The sequence below is a fragment of the Schistocerca serialis genome, chromosome 9, assembly GCF_023864345.2.
Source record: "Schistocerca serialis cubense isolate TAMUIC-IGC-003099 chromosome 9, iqSchSeri2.2, whole genome shotgun sequence".
Taxonomy (NCBI): Eukaryota; Metazoa; Arthropoda; class Insecta; order Orthoptera; family Acrididae; genus Schistocerca; species Schistocerca serialis.
In genome coordinates, this window is record NC_064646.1 from 213,272,777 (window position 1) to 213,300,348 (window position 27,572).

At 39.1% G+C, this 27,572-nt stretch overlaps 1 protein-coding gene across 1 annotated transcript in view; it reads left to right on the forward strand.

The window, feature by feature from the left end:
* Window positions 1-27,572, forward strand: part of LOC126419598 (peripheral-type benzodiazepine receptor-associated protein 1-like) — an 843,217-nt gene that overhangs the window by 493,587 nt on the left and 322,058 nt on the right. Inside the window, exon 6 of the mRNA XM_050086786.1 lies at window positions 8,545-8,722. Coding sequence (XP_049942743.1) covers window positions 8,545-8,722 — 178 coding nt within the window. The remainder of the gene's footprint in view (window positions 1-8,544; window positions 8,723-27,572) is intronic.

Here is a 27,572-nt window from a genome sequence, read left to right on the forward strand (position 1 = left end):
CACACCACAGAACGGCTGAAGCATCTTAACAAATCTCTATTTGCAATGCGAATTGTGTCCAGGCATAGGGGATATAAAAATGAAAAAGCTAGCATACTACTATGCTTACTTTCATTCCATAATGCCATATGGGATTATTTTTTGGGGTAATTCATCAAGTCAAGCTAAAGTTTTCTGGGCACAAAAATGTACAGTAAGAGTTATATGTGGTGTGAACTCGAGAACATCCTGCAGAAGCCTGTTTAGGGAATTAGGGATACTAACTACTGCTTCCTAATATGTTTATTCTTTAATTAAATTTGTCATTAAAAATATATCACTTTTTCAAACCAACAGCTCAACTCATGGAATCAATACTAGAAATAAGAATAATCTTCACAAGGATTTAAAGTCACTTGTGTGTATGTGTGTAAGTACAATCTAACTTCTGCACCATTTCAGTGCAGTAATGTGTTCATTGTAAATAAATGTTATAGTAGTTGTATTACATGTTTATTACCTTATAAATAAATTAAAAAAACTTTTTAAATATGTTCTACATCCTGGAGGACCTCCTCACTACGGATGAATTGGAATGAAAGTAAATCTAATCTAATCTAGTTTTAATGCTCAGAGTGAAACCTTGAACAGTCAAGCAGCAAATTTGTTTTATTTTTAAGGACTGAATTTAATCTTTAAATGATAAGGTAGAAAATCGAGGTTAGATATAAAGAGTGAACTCACTAGTTCTTTGAATACTCACATTAATCAACTATTTATTGAATTTAACCAGAAACAGGATGAGCAACTTCAGGATTTAACAAACAAATTATAATTTGACATTGAAGATAAATGTAACAATGTAGAAATGGAACATGTCGAAAAATTAGGATTATTTCAAAGCGTATGCAATGTTACTTTTGATGATGTAAATCAGAGGTTGCACACCTTGAAGGATAGTATTGAGAAACAAGATAAGCTAATTCCTTTTGTCCAATCACAAATTGCAGGTGTCAATACTCAAGTTGATACCATGGAAAGGGATTTTAAAGAGAATCTAGCGACATCAGATACCTTAAATATAAGCAATCTGAAGGAACAAGAAGAAGAATTAATAGACAGAAAAGTGGCCGAGAGAGTAACCCCTAACAACGTTTCTTCAGATTTAGCTCTGGAACTTATTGATATGAAGAAAGGCATAGATAGTTTATGGAAAGAATTCAAATTTATCCAGGATAAGGTAGACAAAAAAGTGACTTCTTCTAACCGACCTACAATGGGGAGCAAATTCTGGACTATCCAGGCTGTTTCCAAAATATAAGCCAGACGGGAAGTACACCCAGCTCATTTTCTGAAACGATTTAACCAAGCCTTGCTGAAAAACTGAGAAGACTCAAAGAAAGATAGAATTCATGGTAGGGTACCTTTTAGGAGAGGCTTCAGAATGGGGCACTGTGAACATTGAGAATTTTTCATCTTGGGCCAATTTCCAGAAAAGGTTTAAGGAGAAGTATTGGTCAGCAAGTGCCCAAGAAAAATTATTATCTGATTTATGGGACTCAAACTATTATAACGGTATGTGGGGAACAATGAGAAGGTGTTTTCACTGGCGTTTGTTATGGCCAAAGTAGATCAACCCATGAAGGAAGAAGAGTTGGTTAGGATCTTAATAAGGTGATGACCTATCTACACTAGGAAAGATATAGTATGTAGTGGATGGAAGACCATAGAAGAATTGTTATCCTTTGTAGATGCACTTGATGCCCTAAACAAAGACAGGAATGAGAACGTACATCAAAGTGAAAGTCAGAATTTCCAAAGAAGTAACAATAGTACTAACAGTAATTATAAGAGACATGAAGCTAATCTAGCTAGAGTATACCAGTGTAGTCAGAATAGTGATAGTGAAAGTTGTCAAATAAACAACCACCTTCAAATATAGGGCCAGTAATGTCGCAGGAATTTGTACCTTGTAGCAATGGAGTACAAAATGGAAATGTAATATCCTGATTTGGTAACCAGCTGGTAATTATAAACAATGAGGAAAAAGTTATGCGATATGGATTCAGAGCCGGGGCCCAAGTCATAGATATACATTAGGAGGTCTAGTTTATAATAAATATGTTAGCTTTATGCATAACATACTGACCAAAGACTAGTTGTTGGTAGAAGAATCTAGCTTAACTACTGTTAATCCATGACCAATTATAATTGGAAGGGTAAAAGATTTTTAGGTTAACATATTTATTGATTCTGGTAGTGAAATGTCACTTATTTCTAATGATTTTTTTAATACATTACGAACTAAACATAACTTACCGCTATTACCTGTTACAGGAGTGTACATAGTAGGTATTACTGGGACCAAAAGTGAAGTTGTGAAACATGACATCCAGGTGGACTGCGTCTTTAGGAATATCCTATTTTGTCAGACACTTTTAGTGGTGGAAAATATCAATAGGGATGTGTTGTTTGGCATAGACTGCCTATCAAAATTTAACGTAATATTAAATTTTTAGGACAATTTTCCTTATTTTAGTAATGGTGACAATAAATATTGTGTAAAGTTTGTGACTGACAGCTATAGTAGTAAAGAAATAACTGAGAAGCAGCGACAGTGAAATTGTTGCCAGAGATTGAAAACTTAAGTCAGGCATCACACCGAGCTGACATACGAGGGCAGTTCAATAAGTAATGCAACACATTTTTTTTCTGAAACAGGGGTTGTTTTATTCAGCATTGAAATACACCAGGTTATTCCCCAATCTTTTAGCTACACAACACTATTTTTCAACGTAATCTCCATTCAATGCTACGGCCTTATGCCACCTTGAAATGAGGGCCTGTATGCCTGCACGGTACCATTCCACTGGTCGATGTCAGAGCCAACGTCGTACTGCATCAATAACTTCTTCATCATCTGCGTAGTGCCTCCCACGGATTGCGTCCTTCATTGGGCCAAACATATGGAAATCCGACGGTGCAAGATCGGGGCTGTAGGGTGCATGAGGAAGAACAGTCCAATGAAGTTTTGTGAGCTCCTCTCGGGTGCGAAGACTTGTGTGAGGTCTTGCGTTGTCATGAAGAAGGAGAAGTTCGTTCAGATTTTTGTGCCTACGAACACGCTGAAGTCGTTTCTTCAATTTCTGAAGAGTAGCACAATACACTTCAGAGTTGATCGTTTGACCATGGGGAAGGACATCGAACAGAATAACCCCTTCAGCGTCCCAGAAGACTGTAACCATGACTTTACCGGCTGAGGGTATGGCTTTAAACTTTTTCTTGGTAGGGGAGTGGGTGTGGCGCCACTCCATTGATTGCCGTTTTGTTTCAGGTTCGAAGTGATGAACCCATGTTTCATCGCCTGTAACAATCTTTGACAAGAAATTGTCACCCTCAGCCACATGACGAGCAAGCAATTCCGCACAGATGGTTCTCCTTTGCTCTTTATGGTGTTCGGTTAGACAACGAGGGACCCAGCGGGAACAAACCTTTAAATATCCCTACTGGTGAACAATTGTGACAGCACTACCAACAGAGATGTCAAGTTGAGCACTGAGTTGTTTGATGGTGATCCGTCGATCATCTCGAACGAGTGTGTTCGCACGCTCCGCCATTGCAGGAGTCACAGCTGTGCACGGCCGGCCCGCACGCGGGAGATCAGACAGTCTTGCTTGACCTTGCGGCGATGATGACACACGCTTTGCCCAATGACTCACTGTGCTTTTGTCCACTGCCAGATCACCGTAGACATTCTGCAAGCGCCTATGAATATCTGAGATGCCCTGGTTTTCCGCCAAAAGAAACTCAATCGCTGCCCGTTGTTTGCAACGCACATTCGTTACAGACGCCATTTTAACAGCTCCATACAGCGCTGCCACCTGTCGGAAGTCAATGAAACTATAAGACACGAAGCGGGAATGTTTGAAAATATTCCACAAGAAATTTCCGGTTTTTTCAACCAAAATTGGCCGAGAAAAAAAATGTATTGCATTTCTTATTGAACTGCCCTCGTAGAATATCCGCACAACAGGGCACAAGAAATGGCTCAAAGAATAACCGACAATATCCATCATGATTCCTACTTTACAGAAATATATGCTATGTGTAATAGAAAATATTTACCTCCCAATCAAGCAGAGAAATGGAAAATTGTAGGGCAAAATCTGTTTCAGAGAGACAGTATAACATCTCAACGGTGGCATTTATGCATCCTGAAGTTAATGGATGACAAAATTGTGTGGTATGTCCATACAGGGCATGGACACTTCAGAATAAAAAAAGTGTATAACCCACATGAACAAGTCCTATTATTTTAAAAAGTTGGGACATAAGGTAGTATCTTTAATTAGATCTTGTGAAACCTGTCAGAAAGTAAAAGAGAGTAACACTCATGTTAGTTACAAAATGTATTCAATCATCCGTAAGGCATTACAAGATCTTACAGCAGCGGACTGCTTTGGACCAATTCCAAAAGGAAAGGGAGGAGTGGCATACATTTTTGTTCTCGTAGAGTGTTGGTCTAAGTATGTTAAGTTGTATCCTATTAAGAAAGCAAATACACCAACACTGATACACTGTCTGCAACAATACTTTATCTAGGTGGGAAAACCAAAATGATTCCTCTATGATAATGGACCACAGTTTGTTAGTAAGGACTTTGAAGAATTCTTAGCATGGGAAGATATTCATCAGGTATTAATCTCCAACTATAATCTGTCCTTTGACCTGTGTGAAAGGGTTATGAAAAAAATTGGGAAATTATGTCGTACATACTGCCATGAAAGACATACGTCATGGGCAATGAAAGTTAAAGACTTTGAGCTTATTTTAAATGAATTACACATTAATCAACTGGATTAATTCCTTTGGAAGTAACAGGTAAACCTTTGTGGGAGAACCCCTTATTAAATATTTTACTTTGCTGGAACAACCTACTGTTGATTACCAACTTAATCAACAACAGTTTCTAAGAACTTAGTTGAAAGAGCACAACAACAAGTGAATAAATATAATGAGAAGGTTGTTGAACCTAAGTATAATGTTAATGACCTAGTCTTAGTAAAACAGCATCTCCAGACCTCTGCTCTGAAGAAAGAAGCACACAAATTTTTTCAAAAGTATGACGGAGGGTGCAAACAGTGGTACATCCCAAAGCCTTAGTTTTAGTGGATCCTCTCACAGGATCAGGAAAAGGACAATACAGTGTAAAAGACATAAAGTTGTATATCTCCCAGGGATGTTAATGTTCTGTGTTAGCGGGCGGAGTGACAACTGCTGGCTCCCGAGTTGTTTTCGGTGTTCCTTCTGAGGTTAGTTTTCCTGCACCAAATTACCTTCAACTCTTCAACTATCCTGTAATCTATTCTTGAATTCTTAAACTATCCTATAATTTTAGTATATAGGAAACCGGATGTGACTACAAGATTAGGATCAATTTAAGAGAATCACAGATGAACAGTGTCCTCTAGACATGAAATGAAACAAATAAAATATTTGAGTGAAAAGTATATCATCATGATACTATTCAAACAAAGTAATATCTAGAGTTAAGAGACTGAACAGAGTACTTTATGTGTATATGAAATATAGTGTAAAATGAATGACTAAACAACTATAATATTGTAGTGTATAATTTTCTATTTCTATAGAATATCTTTACTTTTTGTGAGACGTAAGGTAAAGGGGAAGGTTTGTGTCACTTTTGGAAGGGGTGGGTAGTGTAAGTACAAGCATGACTAACAGTAATTACACACCCCACCTTTCAGACAACCCTCGCTGACAAGTGTAACTGATTCATCACCGTTTGCCGTTCAGTAGATGTTGCTAAGATTTTTCTTCGGGGGCATCAAAGGTGAAGGTGAGAATGTCCATTCTGTATGAGATGTTTAACATTATACTTCCTCTGGCTTCTCACTCAAGCACTGGCAATGTAGGGATCCCGAGGAAGGGGGCTGGGAAGGATTTCCTGTCTTTGGGCTATCTTCTTTCACTTCTTCGATCTTAACAACTGTCTCTACTTTTTCCTTTTTTACTTCTCTGTTGAGTACCTATCCATCTTTCCCTCGTTCGATATGCATATCCTTCTATTGCTGAAGTCCTTCTCAATTTTCGTGGTTCAATATAACCTTCAACTTATTTCACATAAGTTGGCCGAAGAATCAGGATACACAAACACACATCTACATACACACAAAGATATACTTAAACACAAACAGAAGAATTATGAATTAGAAACCAGAAGTAATGCCAGAACTGCCGAGGGAGGTAGGGGAATAAAGATATATGTACATCTGACTCGATGCACATATTACATTGTTGATACGTGATGGTTCTGTACCATTTTTTTTTTTTTTTCCTCAAATATATATTTACATGTGCCATGCTAGTCCTTTGAAAAAGGCATAGTATCTACTGGGAGTTAGTAAATACAGGTGGACATAGCATCTACTATGTTTAGGCATGACATCTGTTTATATGGCAGAAGTGAGGAGTGAAAGAGGATTCTAGGGTATTAGATTAAGTACTAGAAAGTGGAACAGAAATATAGAGTAGATTTGTAAATTTACCAGAGAATATTTAAGAATAGTATACATAAAGTTGTATGCTAGGGCAAATGAACCAGGAGGCCTACTCAAGAAGGATACAGAGGCCGCACCCGACATTTGTTGGATGAGGGAAAGGGCAGATAGGAAGACGTATGAAAGGCTGACCTATACTGCACGGACAGGGGCATCAAGAAGGGGACTGGCCTTGTACTATAGGAGGATAGGAATGAGAAAGGGGCGTACCTGCCAAAACAGAAAGAGAAAGGGTACTCCTAGGAACAACCCATGTAAGATATAGGTACTGTTCCTAATGGGAAAAAGGGCACTATTGTGACAGAAGTCACAAGTTTAAAGGGATGAGTCTGGTAAGTTTGAGTTCTATGCATAAATAGCCTCATTTTTTTAACTTTCAGGTTTACAAATGTCCAAGAAGGCAACACTTTTATTCTACCCAGAGTTCCTCCAGATTACAATAAGTAATGATTCAGTAAATACTTAACAAGAAGTAGCACGGGAAGTAAGAACAAAGCAGCAGAATATTTATGAGTTATGTACACCTGTAATTTACAATTGGAAGAGTAATAGGAAACAGAGCTAACTCCAACATGGATTGAAAGGGTCATGTATTATAATTGTGGTAAAATATGCACAGCTATTAGTAGAAAGAGAGGCATTGTTAAAAGATAAAGAATTATCTTGTGTAATTGTACATAAATATGTATAAAATATCACATGTTTGTGCCAAGGGGAGGGATATGTAGTGCTTTGAGAATTTTGGTGTAAATTCTAGAAACACTCAGCTTTCCACCATCTCCAACACCGAATATTGTAAGTAAGAGGGTGAGAGAGTGGAGATGTGTCTACCTCGCTGCTGGTTTCTGTGTATGCAGGATGGACATGTATCGGGAGAATACGGCAATAGTGATGATTGATCAGTGTGGACAAGTGTTTGCAGCACGCACCTGAGAAGCTGTATGTCCAGTACAAGGAGCAAGCATGCTCTATTCTTTAATGGTGTAATGACTGTATTGTTGTGAACAAATGAATTATGTATTGAAGTAAAGACTTAAACATTTGACTTTCGGGTGTTGGACTTGTGAGAAGCGAGAACTGGTGTTTTACTGGTTATTAAACCAAACATATTATAATTGTATTTGTTAGTTTCTAGTGGTCCAAGATGGGGCTGACTAGCGAGAGTTGAATGTTTGTGTGAAACTTGTGAAGTTGTTTTATTGTGGAGATGAAAATACAACAGAGTTGAACAAAAGTATCCTGAGAGTACAGAATCATTTCAAGAGTAGAGAAGAAGTCTATTTTGCAATTCCTTTAACCAGCTATAGTCTTTGGAGAAGAAGAGTTTGTGAAGATCGATGCAGCCGTCTGACCCGAGAAGAAGATCAGCTGCACACAAGATGTGAGTCAACTGTGAAAGACGTGTGAGTCTTGCACCCCAGTACCATACTGCCTCATGTCATCTGAAGACCGTTAGAGCATGACTCACACATATATGCAGACCTTAAAGAGCTGAAAAAAGGTACAAGATATTGATTGTAGAGTTTTGTCTGAGGAAATAATTTGGACAGATTTCTTTACCTACCCACACTGCAACAGGGATCACCAAAATAAACTTCCAGAATTCTGTGTGCTTTATTTTTCCTAATCAAAAGCGTGTTCTTATATTTCTAGCTTATTTGATTGTGTAACTCATTAGTTCAAGCATATGCTTTTTTTGGTGACTTGTAAGTCAGGTCTTACTGATAAGTATGAGTAGAGCATAATATTAAGTTTGTGTTATCATAAGTAGTCTAATGGAAATGTTTCATGAAATTAATGAATTCAGCTGTATTTTTAAAGAGAGTACCAAAGTCAGTGTTGATTGGACTGGGTTTTACTATTCTGTTACTGTATGTAAAGTGTCTAATTAAATTGGAAAGAACAGTACCTTGCTTCTTGTGAAAACAGATGTATTAAATGTGCAACTTTAATTTTATGGGTAATGTTAATTTTTCTTTCTCAGTCAAAAATCCGTGAACTGGAAAAGAAAACGGAGCTTCAGAATGTCCGCCATGAAGAGCTTCTCCTTGAAATGGCAAGCATCAAACGATCAGCACAAAGTGCTAACACAGCACTGGCAGCAGCAGCTGCTGCTGCTGCTGTCAACCACAACTCTCCTGAGTCAGGGCATTCAACACCAGGTACAATTTAAAACATAATAATAATAATAATAGAGTGCAATTGAATGATGGCCCCAGGATGTCCCACTCTGCACAATTTACAAGTAAAATTACAAAATGAAAAGTTCACATAGTGGATATGTGGGATGGTCAAAAGAAAAGAGTCCCCATGTCTTATAAACAACATGCAGACAGTTCACTTGTTTATTGTAAGTAGCAACTTATTATTATGAAAAGCAAAGTACTGAACATTCAATAAATCTGTAATTCAAAGGAGGTGTTGAACATGTTCACGATAAACTTCGATACCGAACTCAGCATGTCTCAACATTTTTTTGGAAACTTTTGCGAATTCATTTGGTAGGATTTCCACAGTTGCATTGTGAATGCTTGTTTTCAACTCTTCAATTGTATGTGAGTTGTGACTGTAGACGTAATCCTTTAAATTACCTTACAACTAAAAATCACAGGTAGACGGATCAGGCACTCTGGGAGGCCATAAACCTGTGGAAACAATACGTTCTTTTCCTAAATCTTCATAGACATGTGATATTGAAAACTGTGAAGTAACAACAAACATTTTGTTCACCTGAAAAAGTCATTTTGCAGAACTGTATTCACAAGATGTTTCATACTGCAATGCAGCACTGATCTCTAAATCACTGCTTGACATCACGTGATTCCCCTCGAGCACTGCCCAAGTGTTAAGAAATAACCACACAGAGATAGCTGCAAATATCCCATTCAGTAGTTTATCATGGGACCTCTTTTTTATCTTGGCCATACCTTACTACCTCTGGTGGTAGCACAGGTGAGAAATCCAACATTACATGTTCTGATGTATTGGGACCTTGGATTCTAGGGATTTATAACATTTGTTGTGAAGAAGAAATGAGATTTACTGAAATCCCTTCCAAGTTAAAGCTCAATAAAAAATACTATTTTATAACTTTGAAAGTAGTTTAGTTTATCTCCTGAAAACTGAGAGAAGAAGGAATTGGAATTACAGCTATAGAAAATTAGGTCACAAATTATATCATTGCAGGAAATAGGATCCTTTGATGAGACTGTAGTTGATACAGAACATTACAGTATTAATAGAGGGAAGACAGCACTGAGAATAATGGGAAACATGTCATTGATTGGAATGCATTTTAAGTAAACAAAAATTCATACTTAATTATCAGAGTTTAAGTCAAAATCAGAAATAATGTCCATGTTAACAGTGAACTGCAATAATAAATGCTATATGCTCATAAATTGCCATGCATCTGTGAATGGAGATAACAAGAAATTTGCAGGTTGTAAATCAATTTTGGAATCTTTTAATAACTGAAATTTTCAACACACACACTAAAGGCAAGTTAAGATACTTCTTAGTGATGTCAAGGGGAAAATTGTAAAGGAAAAGAAATTTAAGAATATTGTAGGAGAACAAACAGAAACAGTGGAATACTTATTGATCATAATGTGGAACATGTTCCAGTTAAAACTGATACCCATACATTTTTGCAAATTACCAAGAAAAGTCAAAACTTTAATATCACCAAATCCAAATCTAGGAGAATTTCAGCTTTATCACATAACCATATATAAAAGAAATATGAGGAAATTATGAATGCTAAAGAGATCATAAATGGAGAGTGTGATTCAGGCCATTATATCTCTAAGGTTAAAATCCAATTTCTCCCATACAAAGCATAAAATAACAGCCAGAAAATAAGCAGATACAACTCCAGCAGAGACAATATTACAATAGAAAATATAGAAAAATTTAGAGACGGCATCAATGTGACTGAAAATGGCAGATGTCATGAGCTCCAGGCACAAATTACTAAAGAACAGGGAAAATGTAGATGTAGAAAACATGAGTTGACCAAGGATAAAGAAAAGACATGATGGACTGAGGAGTGTGAAAAAACACTAGAACAAATAGCTTATGAGTTACTTGGCATCAAGAAATAATTTCAATATACATTGTGGACATAATGCTTGTTTTGGAACGTAATTTCACACCAAATTATAAACAGTGCAAATACAAAGACTAATGAACAAACCTTTATATTGATAATAAATACTCCGTGCCAAAGCAGCAATTCACCTTTTGTCTGTTATGCTGGCTGCTTGCACAGTAACTTTTGTCACCCCACCAGACCCCACCCTACCACCTCCCCCTCTACCCTTTCTAAAGCTGGAAGCTGGGTGCTCCAGGAATATTGAGGTACTGGTGCTTAACATTTCAACGCTGGGGGAGGGGAGGAGGAGGTCAGAGGGGGTCGTGGCAACAGCTGGCAGAGTAGTGTGGACCTTTTGAGTCTCCAAGGAGGCTACGGTGTTGCTTGATGTTGTAGGCTCAGTGCAGGCTGGCTGGAAACAGACAGGACAGAATATCGCTGGTGTAACAGTGGGTGGGCAGTATTGTCTCGGAGTCAGACGTGTACCATATTTACTCGAATCTAAGCCGCACATGAAAAATGAGACTCGAAATCAAGGAAAAAAAATTTTCCCGAATCTAAGCCACACCTTAAATTTGAGACTCAAAATTCAAGGGGAGAGAAAGGTTTTAGGCCGCACCTCCAAATCAAAACAAAGTTGGTCCATTCTAATATGAGACACAATTTAGGTCGAATGAATGACGATACAGCAATAGTAGTTTGGTTCAAGTCGTAAGCTTAGCAGTTAGTTTTACCAGGTAGCCATTGCTATGCATCAGGCGCTCCATCCATATTTATACGGGTACCCTTCCTTTTTCACGTGCTTCATCTGGTTTGAATTGATTGCTTTTTTTCTTTGATCTGATAGGTGCCGTTCTCTTTGTTATAGGTGTTTACGTCACTCTAAGCTGAAAATGCATTACTGTACTGTGTCATGCATTGTTTGTTGCATTCTGATAATGAGTGTTTACGGCTTGTCGCCGCTCGTGGCGTGGCTTGCTTTTGTGCACGCTACTGCGCTTAAAAAGAGAGAGGAATTGTCTAATTAGCGAAACAATGGCAAGAGACTGTTATTTGTTGTTACTTACACTGCTGCTTTCTTTGATAATGATCAACAAGAACCAAATAATAGACTGCGTATGATAGAAGATGTTCTGAACGAGAGTTTGGTGAAAAATTTTCTCTGTTTGAAAATCTTTGCAGACGCCTCTTTAGTACATTACATTCTGCACGGAAATTAGTCATCTTAGATTTAAAAATCTAGTCAATTGCCGTGCTTCATTTGTAACTGTATCACTATTAGGCATAAGGATAATATGAATATAAACATGACATGATATGTATATTGTTTCGCGTTTACTGTTGTCTCACTCTAGTTTCGTAGTTTATTAGGCAGACAGGATTTAAATGAGATAGCAGCAAACACGAAAGAGTACATGGCAAAATGTTTATATTCGTATTATTCTTATGGTGAAGAGAATGCTGCATGTGATCCACAATTCATAAAAGTTCCTATTAACAACCAAGCCTTCTCACAGGTAGGAAAAAATTCAGAACGTAGATTTGGCCATATTGACAAACATCCCAAACAGTCTTGCCAGTCGGATTTTCATAGTACATCAAAATGCTGCTACATTCGAAGATGAGCAATACGGAATTTGTATTTACTTCGTTGGATAATGTATGAAAATGCAGTGGTCAAAACTTGGGGCGGAGAAAAAAGCTCGTCTTCCACTTTTTTTTTTTACTGATGCAGAGGTTTTGACGCCAGTATTTATCTTTGTGCTGCAAAGCATGCCTGTGTAGAGCTACATATATTCGACGGCAGAAGTTAGTTGTGGCGGCACCTATCAACATTTTTCAGAACTTCCGCTTACTTTGCACTCGATTCTAAGCCGCAGGCAGTTTTTTGGATTACAAAAACCGGAAAAAAAGTGCGGCTTGGATTCGAGTAAATACGGTAATGCTGTAAGCAGATCTCTTATGGATAAAAACCTTTCTCTCTCTGTGTCTGTCAGGTTGGCCTGCATGCAAACCTCACCATGCCTGGCATGCAAATGTCTTATCTGGGTTGTGAACTGTTGAGTGAACTCTGTCACTGAATCTGGAGCAGTCTGCCAAAGTGATACTGGTACAAAGAGTTCCCCTGACATACATAACTTGTCACTGTAGACCAATTGGGCTGGTGAACATTGCAGATCCTCCTTTTCTGGTGTGCACAGGCCTTACAATATCAGCAGCAAGGCATCTTTCCATGTTGATGAGTAACACATCACCACTGCTTTTAGCTTGTGATGCAGCCTCTCCACTACTCCTATGTTGACGGGATGGTAGATAGTGATGCGTAGATGGTTTTAGCTGTGTAGGTAAAGAAGCTTGTTAAATGGCTGCACCTCAAACTGACATCCACAGTCAGTTGTGTTTCAATATATATGGCTGCCATTCAGCACAAGGTCCTTCGCGGCCAGTATTTCTGTTCACATATCTCAGTGTGGCAGACAATTCATGGACAGTTGAACTGGTTTTCCATTTTCTCTCTGAAAGTGGTTTTCGTTTTCAGATATAAGGTTTCTAGCTGCCTCTGGGGCAGGAATTCGGTGGTTGAGGTTGGGGTTGGGGAATGGGGCATAGGGCATCTTCTGCTGCCTGCTAGGTCTGGGGGACCTCCCACCCCACCTCCTTGACCATCTCACTCATTCATCCCTGTCTTACACTGTTTTACTTGATTTTAGATGCAGTTTGCCTCCTTTTCGGCCTCATACTATTTTATATTTTAGAGATTTCATTCTAGTGAATAGTGGATGCTCTTCAATGCCTTTACAACACTGGAGCAGGGATGGAATAGCTGTGGGCGGACAATTCCCATCACATGCAGAGCTCTGGAGACATCCACTTGCTGCCTACTTATTTCTGTCCCCTGGTTTTCATTATTGACAGTCCAACTAGCGTCCATTACATTTTTAGTCTTTTCACTTTTACTGTTCTACATCTCCAAAATAGAAGACATCCAGCTCTGTAACTGTCTTCACCCTTCATCTGGCTAATGGGAATCAGATGCAGTGTAGAACTTTCCTCATCACCTGATCTGACCTACAAACCAGTTTGATCCCTACACTTCTCCATAAAATCTTTCTCAGCTCTTGCATCAGCACTGCCTTTCTTACCTTGGTCTTCCCACTCCTATATACTTTCTTTATCATAACGCATAGTTCATGGATGTCACTAATTCTGGATGTACTACCCCTGGATTGAGGGACTAATGACCTACTATTCGTTCCCTTAAACCCCAATCAAACAAACAACCTTCTGACTTCTGAAATTTTCCCGGCGTATTTCTTCTTCTAATAAATTCTGGGTATGCAGCTGGATCGCGTCGACATTCTGCCACTATATTTCAGCCCAGAAACGTCCAGCCATCATCAGGTGAGTACACAACTACTGAAGAGCCCAGGTGCAGTCACGGTATTTATGCCGAATCTCGCGCATGTGAAATGTACTGGCATCCTACAGCGCATGTCAGGTGTTGACATGCACGGCATAGCTGAGTTGTACGTGCTGCCCTCAGTGGTGAAAGTAAAAGATCATCTAGTCATTGAGTATCAAATGACGCTGTTGATTCCGCTGTGATTGTATAATTTTAATAACAGGATTCCAATTTTTATCCAGCTGAAATCCATTGTCACGATTTATAAGATTATCGGCAAGACGTATTTCCACTGGTTGTTTGATTACGGAATCCCAAAATCTGGAAACCGGAGCTAAAATTTTTGTTCCTTTGTATTCCATTGAATGTCCCAAAGAAATACAGTGCTCTGCTACTGCCAATTTTGACAGTTGCCGCAGACGGGTGTATCTTTCATGTTCTGTACATCGTTCTTGGACAGTTCTTATCGTCTGCCCAATATATGCAGAGCCACATTCACAGGGAATTTTGTAGATGCCTGCTTTCTTCAGTTATAAATCATCTTTAACAGATCCAACCAGGGCCCAGTTCTTTGCTGGTGGATGGAAGATAACCTTGATTTTATTTTTCTTCAGTAATCAGCCTATTTTCGATGACATTCCTGGCGTATGGAAGGAACACAGTTGATTGAAAGTCATCATCAGCATCCTCAGTGCGTTGCTTCTTGTTATGACAGTTGCGCATGGCCTTCCTTATTTGGCTGAAGTGTAGCCATTCTCTTTAAAAACCTTTTCCAAGTGTTCTAATTCTGCATGGAGGTTTTCATCATCTGATATTATATGCGCTCAATGTATTAAGGTACTGAAAACACAGGCTATTTGTGCTGGGTGATGGCAGCTTGATGCCTGGAGATACAGATCTGTGTGAGTCAGTTTCCTGTACACAGAATGTCCTAAGGACCCGTCATTTTTACGGCATACTAGCATGTCTAGAAATGGTAAAGTGCCATCTTTTTCAATCTCCATCGTGAATTTGATATTCTCATGTAATGAGTTTAAGTGATGAAAGAATTTCTCCAGTTCCTGTCTGCCATGAGGCCATACAACAAAAGTATCATCTACGTACCACCAGAAGACCATAGGCTTTAAAACAGAAGACTCAAGTGCTTTCTCCCCAAAGTCCCCCATAAGGAGATTAGCTACCACAGGGGCAAAGGGCTCCCCATGGCGATGCCGTCTGTTTGTTCAAAGAATTCTTCATTGAATAAAAAGTACATTGAGGAGAGTATATGTTCAAACAAGGCCGTCATTCCTGCACTGAATAAGTTACCAAAGGCACTTTGGTAAAAAGTGAGACCACATCGAAGCTGACTAATAAATCCGAGCTGCTAAGCTTAACTTCCTTCAAGCGAAGGAAGTACGTATATGGTGGCAACACTTACCCACATATGGCTTTAGTATGGAGGCCAGATATTTTGCTTCAATGTGGTCTCACTTTTTACCAAAGTGCCTCTAATGGAATCGTTACATCTTATTGGTAACTTATTCAGTGCAGAAATGACGGCATTGTTTGAACATATACTCTCCTCAACATACTTTTTATTCAATGACGAATTCTTTGAACAAACAGACGATTTACAACTGAAGAAAGCAGGCGTCTACAAAATTCCCTGTGAATGTGGCTCTGCATATATTGGGCAGATGACAAGAACTGTCCAAGAACGATGTACAGAACATGAAAGATACACCCGTCTGCGGCAACTGTCAAAATCGGCAGTAGCAGAGCACTGTATTTCTTTGGAACATTCAATGGAATACAAAGGAACAAAAATTTTAGCTCTGGTTTCCGGATTTTGGGATTCCATAATCAAAGAATCAGTGGAAATACGTCTTGCCTATAATCTTATAAATCGTGACAATGGATTTCAGCTGGATAAAAATTGGAATCCTGTTATTAAAATTATACAATCACAGTGGAATCAACAGTATCATTTGATACTCAATGACTAGATGATCTTTTACTTTCACCACTGAGGGCAGCACGTACAACTCAGCTATGCCGCGTATGTCAACACCTGACGCACGCGCTGTAGGATGCCAGTACATTTCGCATGCGTGAGATTCGGCATAAATACCGTGACTGCACCTGGGCTCTTCAGTAGTTGTGTACTCACCTGATGATGGCCGGACGTCTCTGGGCTGAAATATCGTGGCAGAATGTCGACGGGATCCAGCTGCATACCCGGAAATTATTAGGAAAACAACCTTCTGTTTTCCTCAGTCCAGATGATCTTGATCCTTATATTCTGGTTTTCCTGGAATATCTTGAATGTATCAGGCTTCTTTTAAAATACTTCTATATCCCAGATAACATCAAGGAAGAGGAACCTGATGAGACCGTATTACAACAGAGGCATTAAGAAAAATTTTACTATTTATCAACCAATTCTGTTTCTAAAATCTTTCTATAAATTCTTAAAGAAGAATGGTAAGAATCTGTGCCAAATGAAGAATTTTGGGCAGTCACAATTTTGATTCTAGAAGGATTTTCCATTGAAAATCCCATAGAGCAATTCATTACAAAGGACAGGGATGACAAAATATCACTTCAATTTCCTGTGAGCTGTGTTAGATAGTCGAATGTTATATGAGTGACAACTATCTTACAGAGACTGAAGTATAATGGCGTTGAAGGTAGACTTAGTGACAGATGTGTCTCACATTCAAATAATAGGAAGTAAAGGTTAGTGTTTGACAGATTCATATCACAGTCGCCTTGATGTTGATTTATGCTAGTGTCTTCACATTCAGCATCTCCATTACTTGCACAGACTTTCTCCTAATAATGTACTGTTCACATTACTAGTTTTGCACTGTATTTATCAGCATGCGTTTTTTTCTTCTTTGATGACTTGCCAAGAAATAAAAACCAGAATGCCAATGGACAAATAAGTCTTAACAGGAAGAAAAATCTGATATGTGGTAAAAGGACTTACTACTAGTCAGCGGTCATCAGTTTAACTGGTATAACTTTGTAAAGCTGTTAAGCATAGCCGGCCGAAGTGGCCGTGCGGTTAAATGCGCTGCAGTCTGGAACCGCAAGACCGCTACGGTCGCAGGTTCGAATCCTGCCTCGGACATGGATGTTTGTGATGTACTTAGGTTAGTTAGGTTTAACTAGTTCTAAGTTCTAGGGGACTAATGACCTCAGCAGTTGAGTCCCATAGTGCTCAGAACCATTTGAACCATTTTTTTGTTAAGCATAACATATCCATAGTTACTTTTAGATTTTTCAGTTTCCTGCAGTAACATAAAATCTCATCTTCCTTATGCCAAAATATAAGAAACCTGGTAAATAGGTAATAGTAGTTTCTCATATTACTACAGCAAATGTATTGTACCTAGTAGAATATCATCTGGAAGTCACACAAATTGAACATGAATCTATATAGAAACAAGTTAATATCAAATAAAACTAAATCAGGCCATAGACCAAAAGCTTTTCTGTATTGAACAGCTCTTTGAGTGTTGTAGTTCAGTAATTCTGTGGTTCAGCAATTGACTTAGACACAAACAAGTAGTTATTATGGCAGTGAGCAGGCGCTCTACAGGAAATGTTTTGGATTTCAGTAGACAGACTTAAGAAGAATGGTTGGGAGGTCATTGTATGAGGTGATTCCAATACTGATTTTATCTTGTATGGTACTGCTCGAGTTATTTAAAGGTCTTCTGGTCCAGCTTTGATTTTTTCTCGAGGATAAAATACTCAACAAGGACATAGTGCCTCACGGATTATAGTTCATTCCTAAATCCAAATGCCTTCCATGAAATTGAGTGAGGCTCAGAATAAATTGTCTGTCTGATTATGATATGATCAAATGGCAACACTGAGAATCCCCATCAATCACATTTAGTAAGAAGGAAAAATTAGAATTTAGCTGATATATATTAATGATGTTACATTACTCACAGAGAATTTACTGGACAAACACTGGGATGATGTTTGCTGAGAGCAAATAGCAAATCAGGAATTGAATTTATTCTTAAAAATATTCAAACAGCAATATGAAATCGATTTTGCACTTTCCATAGTACTGGGACAAGAACTCTCCTATGAGTAAACACATGGCAAGCATGAGGCCTCCAAGCCATTGCAGTACTTCTTCCTTTCCATGCTGCAATGTTACTCTGAGGATATCATTTCTCAGATTTCTCCTCTGGGACAGATTCTCTGCTTACAATCTAGCTCACACATATGACGTCAGTTACGGCTATTCCCACTTCGTTCCCTTTATTTTATACCAAGTATTTCAGATAACTTAGTCCTCACATCTGACCTCTACCTACTCAACAGAATGTGCAGGGAAGGTCCCCCAATACCCAGCATGATATACATTCCATGTGGAGGGTCGTCAGGTACCTCTACGGTGGTTGCCCGTGACGATGCAAGGATTTCACTGTTGATGCCCGACTTCCACGTAGTTCAGGCATATGTCTTCCTGGTGCATATGTGACTCATTTTGTGGAGACTGTGTCTGGCTCCGTCAAGAAAATTCACCATGTGTGCTACCACCTGTCAGAGTCAGTTGCGAGAACGACCATTCTCTGCAATCCATAAACAGTGCTGCCCTATAGCAAAATCCAGTAAATGAAGGTCACATATCATTCTTCATATTTTGAAGCTCATTAAAAATACTTTGTAACTGGTGTCCAAGGTATCAACTTTTGCCACTACTTTGACTAACTTGTCAGCAATGCCTGTCATATTTATTCCCTCAGTGCCGACCTCTGGTAGCTGTACAAATAAATTTGGCCATGGGGGCTACAGACCCTCCCCTTTCTTCGTTCCTGCTGTACAATCTTCACAAACCACTCCTCGCACCGAGCTGAAGAGGCAGCTCCCTCCTCTATTGTCTATTGGTAACAGAGCTGCCTTATAGGAATCATCTCTCAAGAAATCCACAGATCAGCATCCCGACATCAATCAGTGGCTGAAGAAGCCACAGACCGTGGATCCCAGGGCTACCCTGTCTCTTCTTCCATCTCTACACCCACAGCATAGAAGCCTTCACTAGATTCTTGGCAGCAAAAGTTGTGAAAGAAAAAAGAAGAAATCTCAGGAGATGGCTACTCCGATGATCACAGAGGTGTCAGATTATTCATGCCATCAGACTCTTATTCAGTGTTTGTTGATCTTGTTTCATTAGTGACACACATTGATCCTAGACAGTGACTTATCCTCCCTATCCTTTCATACCTAACCAGCACACCCTCAATGTGACGACCCAACAGAACTTCAAAATTCTTGAACATGTTGTAAATTGGAATACAATTAATTTCCATGAAACATAAAAGCTTCTGTCCACAGAGCAGCATGGATTTCGAAAGCATTGCTCATGCGAAACTCAGCTATCCATGTTCTCACATGATATCCTGTGAACCATTGGTGAAGGGCAACATGCAGGTTTCATATTCCTAGATTTCCAGAAAGCATTTGACATGGTGTCCCATTGGAGGCTGCTAATTTGAGATATAAGCATAAGGAATAGTTTTCCTGATGTGTGAATGGCTGGAAGACTTATTAAGCAGTAGAGCCCAGTACATTGTCCTTGATGATGAATATTAATTAGAGCCAAACACAGTGTGATAGGACCATTCTTGTTCTGTATGTACATAAATGATTTGACAGACAGTGTGAGCAAGAATTTGTGGCTGTTTGCTGATGATGCTGTCATGTATGGGAAGGTGTCATTGTTGAGTGACTGTAGGAGAATACAAGACGACTTAGGTAGAATTTCTAGTTGGTATGATGAATGGCAGCTTGTTGTAAATGTAGAAAATGCAATTTAATGGTGATGAGTAGGAAAAACAATTCCTTAATGTTCAAATAAAGCCTTAGTAGTGTGCTGCTTGTCACAGTCACATTAATTAAATATCTAGGCATAATGTTACAAAATGATTTGAAACACAATGAGTACGTAAGGCTGGTGGTACGGTAGCCGAATGGCTGACTTCAGTTTATTCAGAGAATTTTAGTAAAGTGTAGCTCATCTGTAAAGAAAATAGTTCATAGAACACTAGTGCGACCCAATCTTGAGTACTACTCAAGTGTTTGGTATTCCCACAAGGACAAGTTAAAGAAAGATATTGAAGCAATTCAGAAGTGTGCTGCTGGATTTGTTACTGGAAGATTTTATCAGTAGGCAAGTATTACGGAGATCATTCATGAACTTGAATGGGATACCCTGGAGGGAAATTAGTACTCATACAGAAGCATATAAATAGTCATTTTTTCCTTGCAATAATTGTGAGAGGAACAGGAAAAGAAATGACTAGTAGTCATACAAGGTACTCTCCACCATGCACTGTATAGCCACTTGCGGAGTACATATATGGATACAGATATAGGTATATGCTGCTACCATCACTTTTGCCTCCTCTCTGTCTGTTTGCACTGAAAGATTCTAGGAGACTTCTCTGATACGATCACCTGTGCCTCTGGAACTGCTATCCCCTTTTCTGCAGGCTCACTACACCACTGGCCAATGCTGTCTTGGGCAAAGACATTGCAACAGCTATTTGGGATTGTCGAGGGATCCTGTTGGCTCTATGCTAAAGCTCACTATCTACAAGAGTTGACTAAAAAGTAATGCCTCCACCGTCGTAACTCTTCAACAGTTGGCAGCATTGGTATGCGGCAGGAACTGGCTTGTTCTATAGCCTCTTCTCTACAGCTCCAGTTGCCGGGAAGCCTTAGCATTGAACGGTTGTGTTGTTACAGTGTTAAGTATGGAACCCTGCACAGACAGTCGGTCGGTGCAATTTAAGCAATGGGTAGTCATTCAATTCTTGACAACAGAAGGTGTCACCCCAAAGGAGATTCATCTAGAATGAAAGCAGTTTATGGTGATTGTGTTGATGTGAGTACTGTGCGTCATTGGGTGAGTATTTTTAAAGATGTTGAGGCAGGAACATCTGACCTGCTTGACAGACAAAGAGTTGGATGCCCTTTGATAGCAACCACCAAGTTTCACAATCAAAATGTTGACAGATTGAGCCAGGAGGATCGTCGTATTACTCAGAGAGAAATTGCAAGCACAATCGGCATTTCACAAGAACGTGTGGGTCACATTATTACTTTGCTTGGCTATAGGAAGCTCTGTGACCCTGGACGTTGACACCTGAAATGAAAGTGCACAGACTTGAAATTTTCCAGGAACTCCTTTCGCATTATGAGAATGAAGGTGATGCCTTTCTCTATTCAATTGTGACAGGACACGAGACATGGGTACACCATTATGACCCAGAGACGAAACATCAGTCTATGGAATATCGACACAAACTCTCCCCTCAGAAAAAGAAATTTAAGACGCTGCCCTCAGCTGGAAAAATCATGGCCACAGTGTTCTGGCATGCAGATGATGTTATCCATGTTGATTTTCTTGATCATGAAACAACAATAAATTCAGAGTGTTACATCACAATGCTGCAAACTCTGAAACGATGGCTAACAAGGGTCCGAAAGGAATGGGGAAATGTTTTCCTACAAAACGACAATGCCAAACCACACACTTCATGTGCCACCACAGCAGAACTTCAGAGACTGAATTTCACCACCATAAGGCATCCTCCATCCACTCCAGATATAGTGCCATCTGACTTCCATCTGTTCCCAATAATGCCATCTGTTCCCAATAATGAAAGACAATCTGTGGGGACATCATTATGCTTCTGATGAAGACATTAAGAGAACTGTGAGACTGTGTTTGTGGAAACAGAGTGTTGACTTCTGCTGTGACGCCTTCAGAAAACTTGTTCATCGTTGGCAAAAATGTATCCACTTAGCTGGTGATTATGTGGAAAAGTGAATATTGGTAACGAAAGATCACATTCTAAGTATTATTTCTGCATTTGATTTATTAAAATATTCCCATCCAAACAGAATTAATGAAGGTGGAGGCATTACTTTTCATTCAACCCTTGTAATTAAACACAGTGAGGGAGAATCCTGGGAACACTACATCTCCTCCTTGGTAACATATGCCTTCTCATCACAGCTGTGGGCCTAGCTCTGTATTATGCTGGGCCACAAAGCTAAACAACTGCCCCAGGTTTCCTTCTTCATGGTGGTGATCTACTTTGTGACTACACTTGCATCCTTTTCTTACCCAACTATTTTTCGAACACATTCAACACAAGTTGAAAAAATTTTTATTTGCAACAGTTAGCTGCACCTTACAGTTACTTCTCTACATAGTCGACACTCCAACTGAGACATTTGTTGTAGCATTGTACCACCTTTCCAATACTCTTGTCACAGAAGACACCTGCCTGTGCTTTCTGCCAATTCTCTATGCTGATCTGCAGCTTGTGTGTGCTGAAAAGTTGTCCTCAAAGCCTGTGGTTCATGTAAGCAGAGATGAAAATCAGAGTGAGTCAAGTCTGGCCTGTATGATGGGTGATCAAAAACTTCCCACCAGAGATGCTACAGGAATGTTCTCATTGTACCTGCAATGTGTGTTTGACATTTGTCAAGAAGAAGGAAGTGCATGAAATTTACATTGTATGGGCTGCATGAAATCAGGCTAAATCTCTCATCGGCACACATACTTGGTATCTTTACGTGCTCACTGTTCACTCAGAACTGAAAAGAGTGACATGACACAATCAACAGGCATACTAGAGACACTGTCAGACATGTTTATGCAAAGATTCATCAGATTTTCATTGTGGTTTCCATTTTGCGATCAATCAGACCTCAGTTTGTGAATAGCCCTTGTATAATGAGCCTTTCACTGACTGGGAACTGCTTCAGGCTCTTGACTTGGCCACAGGCTCTTATATAATGTACAATTCATAATCAGATGATACAACATCTGAAGGTTCCTCAGAGGCTCCATCTACTCAGGGCCTTCAACCACATTTGAGTCGAAAGTCTTTTCCCTTCTCAATGGCAAGATAGTAGCATTGTCCCTGTCTTTAAACCAGGCCAACAGCCACTGTCCATCAACAACTACCTCCTGATTACCATCACCAACATGGTCTCCAAACAGCTTGAAAGGATGGTAGTGTGACGACTATGCTGGATCGACGAATCATGGGACATTTTGTTCTCCTATTAGTGTGGTTTCTTGGATCCACTCTTGACCATGCAGTTAGGTTGGCATTAGCAATCTGACAGGCTTTTTTTAAATGGCAACAGCTCATTGCAGTGTTTTTTGTCCTTTGTAAGGCATAGGGCACCTCTTGGAGCCATCATGAGTGGGCCTTCCACGGCTCCATGATGATTTTTATTTGTCAGTATTTAAACCACCAGTTGTTTTGGGTTAGGGTTGGTACATCACTCAGGTCCCCAGGATCCAAAAGTACTTTGTCCTGCATGACTCCATGTTCAACGTTCCACTCTTCCTCATCCTCATCAATGATGTAGTCATCTCTGTCTTACCACTGGTCGTCCCCACACTGTATATTGATGGCTTTTGCCATTGTATATCTCCTAGTGCATCCTTGGCTGAATGCCAGTTCCCAGGTGCTGTTTAAAGGGTCAATGCTTGAACAATTTCCCAAGGCTTCCAGTTCTCTCCTGCAAAAATATGAATCATGCATTTCGGTCACCATACCACAATCCTTCCTGACTCAGAACTCAAGTTTCTGACCTGAGTTGTACTACTTGCTAAGCTGTCTTTCTCTGGGTCTAGAGTCATGTAAGCCACTTGGAAATAAATTGGACAAATGTTTGGCTAGAGTAGTTGCTCACCCAATACTCACTTTGATGGTTCCAGGAGCAGATTTGCAGTTGCAAATAAGACCTCTCATCACTTGGAGTTGGAACAATATCTAGTGGGGCTACTGCTTCCTGTAATAAACTCTGCACTATCAAGGAGACTACTGCTGCGTGGCACCACTCCTTCCATTCCTCACAGAAGGAATCCACCATGCTGTGTTGGCTCCACACCGATTATACCAGATTACCAAACATCCTTGTGGACCATCTGTTCCTTCTGGCTTTCTATTACTAAGCAAGAGCTTCTGGGTTCTTTGCCTATAATACTGTCATGACAAAATCACAGTCAACTACAAAGCCAAAGCCAGGGTCATCAGTGAAGTACAACACTTGAAACTGAAAGCATGGTTCTGCTTATGCTAACTTTCATCTAGAAGAGAACTATTGCAAAAAAAAAGTGCAGCTATTTATACAAACAAGGAATATTGCAGAATAAAATAAAAAAAGACATCAAATATACCAGGATATCGAAACATTACAAATATAACATACTTCAAGAATCTTCCCAGAATGGTAAGTATGAAGTAATAGATAATTGCTTGGAGTTGGGTTTGAACTGACAACCCACAATACACCAACCAGCAAATCTAGCCACTGTACCATACTGCATGCACCAGTATTGGGTGAAGGCTTTCAAACATTTGAACCAGTTCTCTGTGAAATTGGTTTTTATTCTCAGGTGTAAAATTTTAAACTGCTTTTGGGGTAGGGGCAGGGTAGTGGGACTGGGACTTTCCCACCTTATGCTGAGTGTGGAGGACCCTCTTTGCCAGTTGAATTGGCCAGTCCTCTTTTACTCGGTTTTAGATGTGGTTATGCCCTTTCCCTACCACATCCTATTTTCCTTTTTATTGGTAGCACTCTGACAGCTATGCAGTGTGGAATGCTAGCTCACTGCCACCCACCACAGGTGGCCTGGTCCATATCAGCAGACTGGCTGCTTGCTGATCCACCTCAGTCTCATCTCAGCACCAGGCTGTAGTTGGTCCGTCAGCCTGGCCAGCGCACTCAGCCGTCGTGAGCTGCGGTTAGGCCCAGGCTGCAATTCTCACTCCTTGTGCTGCATCTGCAGTGCTCATCTCGTCCACATTTGAAAGGGCATAAAATTACTTGTAGTCTGCCCAAAACATATTTTGCTATAGTATAAGCAGACACAAGAACTTTTACATTTCTGTAGAAGAGTTTTAACAAAATGCATTTCAAAAATATGCACCACAAAACAGCTCATCTAGGTAACTGTCTCATGAAGCAGAAACTCTTATTTATTGCATCAGATTCAGCATGGAAAAAAAATTATTATTATTTATTCATCCTGCACTCACATGAAAGAAAACTATGCAACTATTAGAATAAACAATTTGGTGAGAACCTTACTAAGTATTAGTGTATAGGAAAGTTTTCATTCCTCTTGAATAATGTGTAGGAAAAATGAATGTCAATGTCTTTACCTCGGAGCTCTGATTTGTCTTATTTTATTGTGATGGCCATTTCCCCCTGTGTAGGTGAGAGTCAACAAAGTATTTTGGTACTCAGAGGTGAAAATTAGTGACTGAAAATTCATGAAAATATCTCATTGCAACAAAAAACACCTTTGTTTTAATGACTGACTCCAAAACTAGCTTATCATTCTGTTACACTCTCTCCACTACTTAACAACAAGCAAAACACGCTGCCCTTAACTTCTTTGATGACCTCCATCAGTCCTGTCTGATTAGGATCCCGTACTATGCAGCAATACTCCAGTAGACTACAGACCAACGTAGTATATTATGTCTCATTAGTAGAGTTGTTACATCTTCTAAGCATTCTGCCAGTAAAACACAGTCGTTGGTTCACCTTCTGCACAATGGTTTCTACATGACGGTTCCAATTTAAGTTGTTTGTAATCATAATCACTGGCTATTTAGTTGAATCTACAACCTTTAAATTAGTGTTATTTGTCATGAAACTGAAATCTAATCACATTTTTTAGCATTCATGTGAAGCACCTCACATTCTAATTTTTTATGATCAAGTGCCATTTTTCGTACTTTGCAGATACCTAGTCTAAATCTATTTACAAATTTGTTTTATGTCCTAATGGCTTTACTCAACATTAAACAACAGCATCATCTGCAAGCAATCTAAGAGGGCTGTTTGTATTCTGTCCTAAATCATTTACACAAATAAAGAATAGCAGAGGGGCTATAACACTTCCTCAGGGAACCCCATACTCTACTTTGGTTTCACTAGATGACAAAATGTTACCTCTCTGAGAAAAAATCGTGAGTCCAGTCACAAAACTGATATAATGCTCCATGTGTATGCAATCTTATTAGAAGCTTCTTATGAGTAATGATGTCCAAAGCCTTCAAGAAAGCTAGAAATGTGGAATCATGTTAGAATCCCCTGTTACTGCATGTGGATAAAGAGCCAGTTGCATTTCACAGAAACAATATTTTCTGAGAATTCCGGCACTGGTTATGTATCAATAGATTGTTTTCTTTGAGGTATTTCATCATGTTTTAACACAGTGCTTGTTGCTGTTGCAAATTGATGTCACTTATGTGTTTCTATAATTCAGCAGATTACTTTTATTTGCTTTCTTGTGTATTGGTGTATCCTGTGCAACTTTCCAGTTTTTAGAAACAGATCATTAGTCTAGTGAGTGATTATATATAATTGCAAGAAATTAAGCTATTTCTTCAGCAAACTCAGAAAGGGACCAAGATCTGGAATGGAAAGATTTACAGCATAAAGTTGCTTAAGTTGCTTCTCTACACCTATGGTATCTACTTCCTAAGTACTCACCTTGACAGCTGTTGTAGATTTAAACTCTGGAATACTTAATACAGCACTGTTGCTGGTGGCATTACCACTACCATCATGCAGTAAAGGTGTTGATTGTGTATTACTGCAGGTATACTTTACACATGAGCAGTATCTCTTTGGAGTTTGTTACAGATTTTGAGACAAGTTTAGTCATGGGAAATTTAAAAGCTAGTGTGTTATAGTGACCATTTACACTTAGTGTGACCCCCTGACGGAATTGCTCAAAATAAACTAGTAGCAAGCAGGCTAAAATCTTTTGTGCTACCCTACAACAGTTTGGAAAGTAACACTGCTGGGATATTCACCAGGAAAGCGACATACTCGGATCTTTGCTTTATAGCTTACCTGTCATTATGTAGTCTCCATTCATCTTTAGACCATATTCTGATGTTGCTATTTGTGACAGCCTCAGAAGCAAAGTTTCCAAATTTGCTTTTCTTGGACGATGAACTTTTATTCATTTATGTACATAGTTTTATTTTATACAACAAAAAAAAATTTAAAAAAAATAAAAAAAATAAAAGAAGAAGAAGAATTTACTGTCAAATGACTGTTATGAGAAATAAAACAGCAGAGCTTGAGATCTTATTGTAATCTGATGTGGAAAGTTATTGTTGAAGTTTTATTTCCTCCGAGTACTATTGCCTTCCACTGTCTAAAAGATCACATGTTGACACATCAAGATAGACACAGTATCTCTCATTTGTTGTATTTGAGATACAAACATGTTTGAAGTGATCATACAGTGCCATATTACCACTTGGCAATTAAAGAAGCTTTCGCTAGGTTACACCCACATCAAACCAAACCACATCAAATTATATCACTTAAAAAGCACAAAGTAAACTATATAATTTAAAAAGTGCTATACATCACTGAGTGCTACATACACAGCTATAATAATAGTTGTTTGTTTATTTATTTAGCATATTCCTCTTCT